The sequence below is a fragment of the Manis javanica genome, chromosome 4 (assembly GCF_040802235.1).
Source record: "Manis javanica isolate MJ-LG chromosome 4, MJ_LKY, whole genome shotgun sequence".
Lineage (NCBI taxonomy): Eukaryota > Metazoa > Chordata > Mammalia > Pholidota > Manidae > Manis > Manis javanica.
Window position 1 is genome coordinate 123572272 of NC_133159.1, and position 12984 is coordinate 123585255.

The 12984-nt window shown below is 39.0% G+C and overlaps 2 protein-coding genes across 10 annotated transcripts in view; one reads left to right on the forward strand and one right to left on the reverse strand.

The window, feature by feature from the left end:
* Positions 1-143, reverse strand: part of ADPRM (ADP-ribose/CDP-alcohol diphosphatase, manganese dependent) — a 31904-nt gene extending 31761 nt beyond the window's left edge. For 3 of the 9 annotated variants that reach the window (XM_037026746.2, XM_037026745.2, XM_073234778.1), the window contains exon 1: positions 6-143. The gene's annotated coding sequence lies outside the window, so the exon portion shown is untranslated. Of the gene's footprint in view, position 1 lies in introns of all 9 variants that reach the window. The other 6 variants (XM_073234779.1, XM_037026744.2, XM_037026741.2 and 3 more) reach the window with 6 other exon arrangements.
* SCO1 (synthesis of cytochrome C oxidase 1) lies at positions 107-12687 on the forward strand. The gene is made up of 6 exons (XM_037026748.2): positions 107-449; positions 866-956; positions 3626-3823; positions 4608-4700; positions 6893-7008; positions 11875-12687. The coding sequence occupies exons 1-6, from the start codon at positions 165-167 to the stop codon at positions 12007-12009; spliced, it is 918 nt and encodes a 305-aa protein (XP_036882643.2). The 5' UTR covers positions 107-164; the 3' UTR covers positions 12010-12687.
* Positions 12688-12984: the final 297 nt, after the last annotated feature.

Genomic DNA, 12984 nt, shown 5'->3' on the forward strand with positions numbered 1-12984 from the left:
CCTACTGCGAGCCGGCTTTTCCGCGAAGGGCTCCCAGACAACCGCCGGCCGATCTCAGCACCACCGAGCGGAGCGGAAAGAGCGACTCCCTCTGCCTTCCGGAGGAAGCGGAAATAGCTCCGGAAGTGAAAGATGGATCGGAGAAGGCGTGGTATCCTTAGCCGATGGCGGGCCTGTTGGTAGGACCGGGCAGGGTCACGCGGCTTCGCGGCGGCCAACTCTGGTATCTCTTGCCTGGCCGACTAAGGGTTCGGGTCCCGGCAGAGGGGACCGCGGGAATCCTGCTGAGGCAGCTCTGCGCGCGGCGAGAGGAGACGTGGCGGGCGCTGGGGCTCGCTGGCAGCTGCCTGGGAAGCCGGCCCCTCAGTTCAGCGCCGCCGCCGCCCCCGGGGTCGTCGGGGCCCGAGCCGAAGGGCCGCCGAGACCCCACGTGCCCCTCGCAGCCCGGGGTGAGTGCGCCCCTGGAGCCCTTTTTAGGCTCATCGCGGCTGTCAGACAACCCCTGCGGCCTTCCCGCCCACTTGGTCACAACTTCCAAAACCACTCGGCCTGGCCTGAAACTGCCCTCACCTCGGCCAGCTTACCTAGGTCCCAGTATCTCATCCCGCGTCTCCCTCGGTTTGCTAGTCCAAGCCCTAAAGAGAGAACTTGAGAAACGAGACCTTCCACACGCGATCGGATTCTTAGACTTGGATTTTAGTTAACTCTGACGCTAAAAAAATTAAAATAGGTTTCAGGTTTTCTTAGAGTTCTCAACCTTAAGTGTACCATGATTGAGGAGTCAGAATTTCTGTAATTTCTGCCACATGGTTAAAATGATTGCTTCTTGCTAATGTTTTTGTTTTTGAAATCACTGCCCCAGTAGCCTGTTTCCTGGAAGTCTTTAGCGATTACTTTTGCTATTGGAGGAGCTTTATTGGGTGGAATGAAGTACTTCAAGAAAGAAAAGACAGAAAGTAAGTAGATACCTGGTCAGCTCTGAATATAATCCTCACTGGCTAAGGACTAACATCTCTTTTGTTGTTGATTTTAAGCTTTTTGTCTTGAAATAGTTTTAGACTTACAGAGTTACAAAGATGACAGAGTTCCCATTTACGTAACTTTTTTTCACCTAGCTTTCTTGTTCAGTCATGGCTCATTTTATCAAAACTAAGAAATGTAAATTAGTGCAATACTATTATTCAATAAGCTGCAGGCGTTATTTACACTTTACTTGTTTTTCCATTGTGTTTTATCTGCTCCAGGATCTAGTCCAGGATATCAGCACCTTAATATGAAAAGACTGTGGACAGATTTGAATGTGGGTAGTATGAATTCCAGAGGGCACAAACATGACTAAGATGCAGTCCAGCTATTGAGGTGCACATGCAGGGAAACACACACAGAAGTTAAGGATTTCACTAGATGAGGTTCTGCCAGACCCGACCAGAGGGAAGCCCAAATCTTACTGCAGACCACTGAGTATCACAGAGGGAAAGGCCAGAGGCTGACCATGGTGGAGAGAGATAGGAAGAACCTGGCTGGGAATGCCAGAAACTGCTCTAGGTTAGCGCTTGAAGTGTTTAGAAATTGTTTAGAAGAACATTGTATTTTAATGAATATTCCAGGATTCTTAAGATTTGTTTCCAGTAAATCTTTGAAAAGTATCACCTAAATCTGTTTTGATTCTTTAGTCTCTTTTGATGTCCTCACACAAAGGATAATGTTTAAATCTGAGAGTGAGAATTCATAGTCTTTAGAGCCTTAGCAATATACAAACCATATTAATATATAGATGTATTTTGTATAACAAGCAGTGCTTTGTTGATAGAGTTTTCATAGTCTATTAAGCAGTTAGATTCCTCTAGTTTGACAAACAACCAAAAAGTTGTAAAGTAATGATAGAGACAATTCTAGGATATGCAAGATTCTTTTGACTTGAGTTTGGAATTTCACCTGCAGTAATACCTGTTTTATAAAAAATTTGTTATGAAATGATACTAAAAATATTCCTAATCTTGATCTGGGTAATGGTTACATGAATGTGTACAAATTCCAAAATTCATCAAGCTGTATCCTAAGATTTGTGCTTTTTACTGTATGTATGTACCTCAATATGAAAAAAAATTTATCCATGTTAAAAAATAATCATTTGAGAGTATTTGCTGAGTTGATGCTTCATCATCTCCAAATATTTTGTGTATTTCCTACAAAGACATTCTCCAACATAACCATAATACAAACCATCAAAACCAGAAAGTTAATATTGATGTGTTTGTTACCACTGTTCAATCTTCAGACCTCCTTCAAGTTTTGGAACTTGATGTCCATTATAGTAAAAATTCCAGGTCAGAAATACACGTCATACCTAGTTGTCTCTTTAGTTTCCTTCAATTTGTAACAATTTGTCAGTCTTTATGCAACTTTAATAACCTAGACATCATTGAAGATTACAGGCTATGTATTTTGTAAAATCTCCCTTAGTTTGGGTTTGTCTGATGTTTCCTCCTGATTGGATTCAGGTCACATGCTTTTGGCAGGAATATCTCAAAAGTGATACTGTGATCTCATTGCATCTAGTAAAATGCCACATGACCTCAGTTTGTCCCATTATTGATAACATTCAGGCTGATAGTTTGATTAGGGTGGTGTCTATGAAGCTTCTCTACTGAAAATATAATTAGTGTGTACTTTGTGATGTATATTTTTATATGTAAATGTTTTCCATCAAACTCTCAATTCATTTATTTACATCAGTGTAAACTTGTGATTTCCTGTATATTCAGTGAATTGTAATCTGTTACTCACTTTATTTTAATGCTCAAGTTGTCCCAGATTGGTCCATGGCAGCCCCTTCAAGCAGTCTTCTGTTTCTTTTTGATGTGTCTTCAATGTTCTTTGAGTTTGTCCTTAATTCTGCATACCAAGATGTTCTGGGCTTACCTTGTACTTTCTCTGCCACAGCCCTGATATCAGCCCTTTGTCCAGAAAGCCCTGTTTCCTTTCAACAGAGGAGGATATTTAGAAGTCAGGATAGCAGCTCATTGCTCTGGGGCACATCTGTTCAAGGGCCCTCTCAGTAGACAAATTCACACTGACATCTCCAGTATCTTTCCAATACTACAAGGTTCATTCTAGTTTTCTTTTTCCATCTTTCTTCCTCCTTTTCCATTTATAACTCTTACCTTAAATATATTTTTTTATTTAATTAATTCCTCCATGTAACGAAGTTCCCATCACCATTGTCGCCTCCCCATTCGGATGCCTCCTCAGCCCACTTGGGCTAAGATTTCCAGTCCCAGGCTGCCTGCTTCTTGCCACTTGGGCTCAGACATTCTACTCTGAGTAGCTGTAGTCCCTCCCCACCCCTATCATGGCCACTCCAAATAGTTTAGGGCTGAATTGTTCAGGAAGAAGAAATGTTTTTACCACTTTTTTTCTTACAGTTTGTAGTACATTCCATAGTATTAAGTTTGATTTTGTTGTATGTTTTCCTTTAAAAAAATTTAAGCTAGAAAACAGACTGTTTCTTCCACATTTTGTGCCCCCCAGTCATTAGTATCCTACTGACTGTGTAACAAACATTTGAGTACCTGTGTTTAGACTGACTTTTTTTTTTCAACATGTGTGTTTGTATCTCTTTAAGAACTGGAGAAGGAACGACAGCGAAGCATCGGAAAGCCTTTATTGGGTGGCCCATTTTCCCTTACAACTCATATTGGAGAGCCCAAAACTGACAAAGACTACCTGGGTCAGTGGGTCTTGATTTATTTTGGTTTCACTCATTGCCCTGATATCTGTCCAGAAGAACTAGAAAAAATGATTCAAGTCGTGGATGAAATAGGTAAGAAAACCATCACTAACTATAAAAACTATATGTTTACTTAATATCCTTAATGTTACTACACCTTTCACATTCTTGTATTACTGTTAAGTAGGGTGTTGTAACTACTTGGTCTGTGAGAACATCAAGTCTCAGCATCAGGCTTGTTTGTTGCTTTGTCCTCTGACCTTATCTCCACCAGAGGAAGCCTGTTTTGATAGTTAACATGTTGATTGCTTAACAGTATCAGGCCTCCTTAATTCTGCTTTGTGTCCTTCCTGTATTGTAGCCTTCCATCACTGCCACTGCCTCTGCCTTTCCCTGGTGACTGATGGTCAGAATAGAAAATCTGTGGCATGGTCTATAATGTGCAGTCAGTGGCATTTATTAGTACCAGTGAGAGAGCAGGGTATGTCCTTCAAATGAATTGTTCCAGGATATTCATTCCTTATTATTTGTTTAAGTGGCCCCTGAGATATAGTGGGGGCAGGGTTGGGGGGACTGTAAATACTGGATTGGGTCTAGAGACCAGTGATCCACATGATGCGATCCAGTGACAGTGTGTATACACTGGTGCAGGTATTTGGAAGGATGTTCATCTGATTCCACCACAGGTAATACATAGATCTGCTCCTCCTGGAAGCAGTCTCCTCCCCTTCCTTATCCTCTCCACTCAGATGTTAGCTGCCTCTTTGTTTTGTGAACACCTTGCTGTAGCACTTACTATGCTACTGTAATTGCTGCTTACTTCTCTTTGTCTTTTCCCTTAGAGTGGGAACGCTGACTAATGATAACTTTCTTTCAGATAGTATTCCAACTCTGCCAAATTTAACTCCACTTTTCATCACTATTGACCCAGAGAGGGACACAAAAGAAGCCATTGCAAATTATGTGAAAGGTGTGTTTTATTAATGATACTTTTTATCTGTTTAGCTCTTAAGTGTTTGAAGATCAACTCATTTGCCTTCACAGTGCTTTGTGAAATAGGGAAGATAAGTGATATTTTCACCAGTTTTACTGTGAATAAGAAGATGAGCCTCAGAGTTGTGACTATGGCCAAATAAATAAAAAATCAGAAACAAGTTTTTCAGTTCCTGGTGCAGGCTTTTTATTTTGTTTACAGGAAAGGTTGAACTTGGTCTTCATATAGTCACAAAGTTAGTATAGACTTGAATTGAGAGTAAGGACTCATTGCTTCTAATTACAGTTCTGTACCTCATTTTCCTTTGTAAAATAGGACAGACGTGCGGTCAGAGTGTATACATTAGGAGATTAAAGATGAATTATTAAGTGTAAATACATTTTTTGTGGGGGGTCATTTTTCTATTCCTTTTATTTTATTTTATTTATATATTTTTTTTGAGAGGGCATCTCTCATTTATTGATCAAATGGTTGTTAACAACAAAAAAATTCTGTATAGGGGAGTCAATGCTCAATGCACAGTCATTAATCCATCTCAAGCCTAATTCTCGTCAGTCTCCAATCTTCTGAAGCATAACGAACAAGTTCGTACATGGTGAACAAATTCTAAGTGTAAATACATTTTGAACTTATAGCACATTTTACAAATTCAAAACATGACACACATTTACAAATTTCAGGGAAGACATTGAATTTAAACATCTAAACATGCAGTGTAAAACCTATTAGAAGGCACTTTAAAAGGCTGTTTATGATAGCATGAAGGGTGGATACATAGGTTTTTATGAGCTTGGACAAGTTGCATAATTTCTCTGGATTCGAATTTCTTCAGCTGAAAACGACCTCCAATATAAATGTGTGTTATGTTGGCAGTTATTTTTTACCACATATTAACCAAATCTTAAACATCCCCAAATGAGTAGACATCTGGGTTTTGGTACCTAATCGAAACTACAAAATCTTACAATAATATTCCTTAATAGCACATACGAATAGTGATTTATATGTAATTATTGCTTGTTGCACTTGGGAGGAGGGACTTAAAAATATGTAAGTTGGGTTTTGGAAAATTATTACATTTTCAACAGTTTTTTAAAAATGTTTGGATATACAACTAATTCAGGTTTCATTTACTTTTCCCTTCAGTTGGAGAGGAAAAGAAAGACAAGCCATTTTGCTTTTTCAGTATCTGAACAGTTTTTCACCTTTGAATGAATGAATCCAAGGAATAAAAGTGGGCTTCCTCTGCCTTTGAAGGAGGTGCTGCTCTTGTTAAATGTTAGACTATCATCATCTCAGTAGGCAGGCGAATCCATGTGTTTTAAGTGACTTCGTCCCGCTCACATATGTAAATTACAAAAAGTTCACAGCAAACGTACTGTGAGATTACTGGATAGAAAATGAGGTGCAGATATTTTTCCCTGTTGTGAACTAATTGTGAAACAAATGGTTTTCCTTTGATAAAGTAAAAAGCTAGTGCTGTTACCTTTAAACTTCAGCATATCTCAGAATTATATCTTTAAGTATTTAAAAACTTAGTCTCATTGATTTTTCTCTATTTCCGGTTGTCAGTTTCATTGGTATCTGCTGAATTCTTTTCTTCTGCTCAATTTAGATTTAATTTGCTCTTTTCCTAGTTTCCTGTGGTGGAAACACAGGCTACTGATCACAGATCTGCTTTTGTAACAGTCCACAAGTTTCCCTCAAGCACTGCTTTTCTCATATCCCACAGGTTTTGATAAGTTGTCTTTTCATTTTTGTCTAGTTCCAAATGCTTTGTTTCTTTTGAGATTTCTTCTTTGACCCATGTCTTATAGTGAAGTTTAATCTCCACATATTTGGGGATTTCCAGATATCTTCCTGTTAATTATTTCTGATTTAATTCCATTGTTGTCTGAGAGTACCCTTTGTGTGATTTCTCTTCTTTTAAATTTGTTAAGATATGCCCAGAACATGGCTGTCTTTGTAAATGTGACTTAAACATTACAAAGAATTTAAATCTGTTCTGTGTCAATTTTTTTTTCCTTTGAAACATGAGGAAATGTTTAGGGACACATGGGAAGAAAGTGGCAATAGCGTTGCTTTTGTAGTAAATACTGGTTTTTTTTAGTAGGGATGGTGGTTTTGCTTGCTTCTTATTTTTCACTGCCTTTCTCTTTTTTATTTAGAATTTTCTCCCAAACTGGTTGGCTTGACTGGCACAAAAGAGGAGATTGATCAAGTGGCCAGATCATACAGAGTATATTACAGCCCTGGCCCCAAGGATGAAGATGAGGACTACATAGTAAGTAAATGCTTAGGTTTCAGCCCACAGGCCGGTTCCCAGGTTTCAGATATGCATACAGCTTTAAATGATGTCTGGCTTCAGAAGTGAAAGAAAATTTGACATCACCATTTCCTCAGGAATTGGATGTGTTTAAAAGGTTAGCAAAAGTGTAATGCTTTTAAGGATGCTGGTTTAAAGTATATTCACTGATCTCATAATTAACTTTTTCTAGTCACACTTAAAATTGGGCAGTGTAAAATGAGTGGTAGCTTAGATTTAATAGAATATAATATTGATACCATTTTGGAAAGAGAAGCCATAATTTGAGGGCAAAGCTTATTTTAATAGCAATGTATTGGTCTTTCTGTCCCTAGTGAAGAAGTGTAAGAAATATGCTCCTTTTGAGAAGCAGTGTTAGGCCATGGGGTGCTGCATCTTTGTGTTAAGATTTCTGTAAAGCGAGAGAAAAGATGAAAAGCTATAAGAAGGTGGACTTTCTAGAAGATTTGTTTTTACATGAACTGTATGTTTTGCACAATTATATGTTTAATATGTGTTTTCTGATGGTGAAGAACAGAAATTCCGTTAGGTGTATTTCTGTAGCTCTTCCATTAAAGGGCTGTCTTCACATTCATCTACACGCCCCAGAGTCCCAGGCTAATGCCCAGGTTACTTTGTTCTTTTCTTATCAGTAGTTGCACAGTAAAGCACCAACAAGGAGCATAAGCACCACTCCTAACCACCCAGTTTTCTTCTCTGTGTGGACAGTTTTTTCCTTTCACATTAAGAGTTGACATTGTTTCTTAGTATTATATTTCAGGTTTTTTTTCTCCGTTGTCATGCTCTTGTTTCTCTATAGTATTGGTTGGGCAAAGTGATTAATCATAAGGGCCTTTCCAGCTACAGAGCTGGTTTTATAGAGAGGTCAGGACCCTTTATCTTTGGTCCCACCAGCTACCCCATAGTCAGAGTTCCTGAGAGCGTCATGCAGAGGGGACATCTCACTGAGATGCTTCCCTTGTCTCTACAGCCTACCGTGATGCCCCCCTCACCTTGGAACCTGGAGCATACTGTGTGCCCCTATAGTCTGTGGCCTAAATTAAAAACAGTTTTCTGGCCCCTTTGCCTTATGCTCACCCAGTAATCTTACCTCCGTCTGGTGCCTCATTGTAGGAAAATTTGGATTTATGGGAGAAAAATTGAGCACTTTTTTCCTTGTGCCCTAAGTTTAAGGAAAGTAGAGGGACCCTACAGTGTTCCTCTTGTTGTACCAGCAGCTTGAGAAGGATGAATAGAGCAGAGGGGAGCAATGACCAAGAGAAGAAGTCACGGAAAAAGAACTTCCCAAACGAACTTACTCTTCTCGTAGAAGAGAGTTATGTTGATTGGTTGGTTTAAAATGTGATGATAGAGCAGGTGAGCTAATCAGTCTGATTCCCAGGATTAAATTAATTTTATTGACTTGTTTAAATGTTTACAAATGTAAGCTAAATAACACTCCTTAGTCTTGTTCTGGTAACTTGTAACACTAAAGTAAATTTTAAATAACCTTTGAACAACAAAACACTCAGTTAACGTAATGAGGTATTTTGCTGAAACCAAAGCACTGCTCACCAGAGCTTAGGTCAGATGGCTGTCAGATAACCAACTATACTATGAACTGCCCTTTGCCTTTCTTTTTTTCTTTCTTTCTTTCTTTCTTTTTTTTAATAGTTTGAATTAGAGAAATAGATTATATTTGTCTTGACTCAGCAAGATGTCTCATATTCATGTTGTCTGCCTAATCAGAAGTGAAAAGCTAGGTGCCAGTGAGATCAAAGCATAAACATAGGATTGGGCTCTGAGATTTGTATCAGTTATAAGATAGTCATGCAGATAATTCAAAATATGAACATTGATTGTTTTAACGTTAAAAGTTAAAATGCAAATATGTAAGTCTTATGGAGACTTCTCCATCCTCTGGAATATATCCTAGACCCCATTTTGAGAAAAGCTAATCGGCCATAAGAATTTGACCTCTGGGTAAGAATCAAGTGTTCATTGCTATACAGTTGCTAAATCAGCCAGTAGGGGGAGACACTCTCCAGCTTCTGGTGTCTTTCATTAGTATGGGTTTTGTCCCTTGAGGTTCCAGGTTTTCATCCACAAGCTAGTATGGGAAACTCTTAAAATGTAAGGACCTATAAGGGGTGAGGGAGTGCATTAAAGGTTGGAATGTAGTGGAACGAGGTTTTCTCAGTCTCATAGAATAGCAACAAAAGGTAAGCTGGCTTTTGAATGCTGGTAGAATAGTCAGACTGTTAGTATATGTAAATTATTGTGTACCTCACTGCATTATATGTATGATATTACATTATTATGTAAGCATTAATTAGAAAACACTTCTGAAAAAGAATGCAAATATACAAGTGGCTTTCAAACCTAAGAAAAAATGTTCAGTTTCACTCATAATAAAAGAAATGTGAATTGTATAATGTGATGCCATTTTTCACCTGTTAGATCAGCAAAGGTCAAAAGTTTGAAATACATTGTCAAAATATAATTCGGGAAAAGAGAAAATATACTGTTGGAGTGGATTTGGCCCAACAGGCACTTTAGTGCAATGGGGATAGGAATTTAACTGACACATCCTCTCCAGAGGGCAGTCAGTGTCTGTCAACATTTAAAATGGGATACTTTTTAGGCTAGAGATTCTCCTTTTTGGACTTTATCCTATAGACATACCCCACAACATTGTTCATAAAGAGAAGACTAAAAACCAAGCAATAATTTTTTAAAAGTTGTATGTGTACTGATGTAGAACAATTCCTAATATATTGTTCAATGGGAAAGGAAGTATTGTATGTGGCTATTTCTGTATAAAAGGGAACAGGTGATAAAAGAAATAGATGGATTACATATACACTAATAAATGCAAAGAATTTCTCTGGAAGTATACGGAAGGAACTGGAGGCAGTAGTTCTCTGAGGAGGGGTATTGAGGGGCTCTGGGAGTCTACAAGGAGCAGAAGACTCATTGCATAAGCTTACTCTATATTGCTTTATTGACTTTTACATGCATATATCACCTTTTCAAAACCCAAAAAAATGTGTGTGTGTGTGTGTATAAAACTTTCACATTGGAAAACCCAAGTTGCCGCTCTCTAGTCAAATTCCAGCAGAGAGAGTGGCAGCATGGGGACGGGAAAGGATGATGGACTTGAAATTGGACAGATCTAAGTCTGGCACTTACTAATTATGTAACTTAGCCTCTCAGGCCTGTTTTTTAGTTTGTAGACAAGCATGATACCTGTCACCTGGGTTAAGATGCCATGTGAAAGAGCTTGTCAGTAAATGCTAGTTTCCTTTTTCTGTACTAGGAACTACTAAAACTTTAAAGTGTCTGTATTAGAAACACATAGCGATTTGCTGAGCCCACAATCCAAATGAACGTGGAGATGTGACCACTGACAAATATAACTGATAAGCTAGAACATTATTTTTACTATGTATTAGAAAGTAATTTATATTTAAAACACTCATAAGTGCAACACACTGAAATTCAGTTTCTTAAGGGGGAGAGAGAGACTAGAAAAAAATAGGAAAAAGGAAAAATTGGAAGAAAGAGAGGTGTAGGCTACAGAGTAAGGCTTGAAGAGTGAGCTGGAGACCTAATGCCGACTTGACAAAGCCTGTGGAGAAACGTAGATCCGCAGCCTACTGCAGAGGTGAACTTTTCCAGGACCCATGAAATCACCAGCTGTTTTCAGCTCTCTTGGTGTACATTCTTTCTTTATATGAGTAAGCAGGTGGCTCTTTGCACTTGCTGTCTTTTTCTGAATGTGTATATAAAAAAACTATAACCTCACAGACATATAATGTGTGTTTGGGTATATTTGGGGTTGTCTCCAGTTATGTGTGATCATATTCCTGCCTGCCTTTTTGTCTTGCCAAATAGCAATCAAGCCTGCAGTAAATTCCAAGGACTCTTAAGTGCCAAGTCTTCTGCTCATTTAAAATTGGATTTTGTGGAAGCATAGAACTAAAAAAATAAATGACTAATCTAAACATAAGTTAGAGCTAAGAACATTTTAAGAACCTTACCAAGAAAATAGATAATGAATTTAGGATGACTCCTTGGAGGTGTAGCGTTTATGGCTCCTGAAGACTTTCCGAGTGATTTGCTTCAGATAGGATCGTTCAGTGTGGTATATAAAAATTTCCTAGGGGATGGAAACACTTGTTTTCATATTTCCATTTGAGTCACTAGTATCAGGGCTAAATATAGTATTAACATTTATAAATTATATACTTAAACTAGTGATCAGTTTTCTAGATTCTTCTCATAAAACATTGTAAGCAGAATTTAGGCAGTTGTGAATGATAACCAGTTCTTCCTAAACATAAAGGAATACACCCAAGAATGCTAAAGAACTTGATTTCTCACCAACGCTTAATTCCATGAGACATCTCTTTATAATATGGCTAAGGAGTCCGATGAGATACTTTGCTCATCGATGTAAGCTGTTTCCCTGCTAGCACTGCTATTCTACACGCACTGACTGTGTCATGAAGGCTGGTAGCAGCCATTTCTTAGAAGGAGATTCTTAGAGATTGTGTAGATGAGTATGTTAAGGATTGAACCAAAGGAATTCCAAATCCTACTTGGCATTTCAGAGCAATAGTAAATGCAAATTTCTGAAACACACAAGATTTTAGATAACTTGTCACTGTGAATTTATTATAATAGGCTGAGACCCATTCCATAAGTGATAGATATTGCAAAAGTTAGTGAAGCATTAATGTGAAGTTCCCTTATCCTGCAGCATTTAGTTAGTAAAATAAGCAGTTTATTTTGGTAATCTTTCTATTGTTTCTTCCCCATCCCCCCTCTTTTTCTCTGCAGGTGGATCATACAATAATAATGTACTTAATTGGACCAGATGGTCAGTTTCTAGATTACTTTGGCCAGAACAAGAAGAATGCAGAAATAGCTGGTTCAATTGCTGCGCACATGAGGGAACACAGGAAAAAGAGCTAGTCAAGGCAGCCTGGCTAAAGAGGAAAGAAGTTTTGTCTCCCATAGGAGCCGGTATATGATAGGGCTTGTTATCCTTGGGTTCAGCCAAGGTGCATTCTTGAAACTGTAAAGATTCTAACCAAACAGCCGCCTTGAGACCAGAGGACCAAGATAATGTGAAGCCAGAGGAATGGATCTCAGGGCAGGACCAGCCGGGACAGGCACGGCCAGGCCGCTTCTCTACGTGAATGGGGCCCTCTGATCAGCATCACTGCTTCTCCCGTGTCTTGGGCCTTGTCATGCCGCTTGTGGGACTGTAATTTCCATAGTGCCCTTGCTTTTGTCTTCAAGCTTCAGGTGGCTGATGCCAAGTCAGGCTCTCTGACTTCCATAGTTAACCTTTACACTTGAAAGCATACATGTAGTCTCCACGTGAGTGAAGGCCACAGTCGGGCTGGCTTGTGTTCCCCTGTCTGCAGGTGCTGGTGTTACTGATGATAAGGAAATTTGTCATTTGGGGAGACCATTAGATCAGTTTTTCTAGGGACCGTTCATGTGATTTTTATCTAAATGATGTGCCAGGTTTGCAGCAACATACCAAATGGATGTAAGAGGATGTTGATCATGATTGTTTTTCTGGCTATATTGGATTGCACTGTGTGTGGAATAAAAGTGTCTTCAGTTTTGCGACTTGGACAAGCATAACCTTTCTTGTGGCTGAAGGAGGGTGCACAGACAGCAGCATACAGCTCAGAGCAGAGACCTGTTGCGTCAAGTGGGTATGTAGCTGGGCACTTGCTACAACTCAGGTTCCCTGAGTCTGGGGTGGACTGTTTCAATTCTCGATTCTCAATTCTTAACATTAAACATCCTATAAATATTTACACCAAAGTATGTGAAAAGAAAAGCCATAAACTCTATGGCAATTATGGTCTGAATTGTATTTCCCAAAATTCATATATTGAAGTCCTAACCCTGCAGTACCTCAAAATGTAA

Coding starts and splice junctions, on each gene's coding strand:
- SCO1 (XM_037026748.2), top strand. CDS start 165: ATGGCGGGCCTGTTGGTAGGACCGGGCAGGGTCACGCGGCTTCGCGGC. Junction 450..865: donor CGTGCCCCTCGCAGCCCGGG/GTGAGTGCGCCC, acceptor CTGCCCCAGTAG/CCTGTTTCCTGGAAGTCTTT. Junction 957..3,625: donor CAAGAAAGAAAAGACAGAAA/GTAAGTAGATAC, acceptor TATCTCTTTAAG/AACTGGAGAAGGAACGACAG.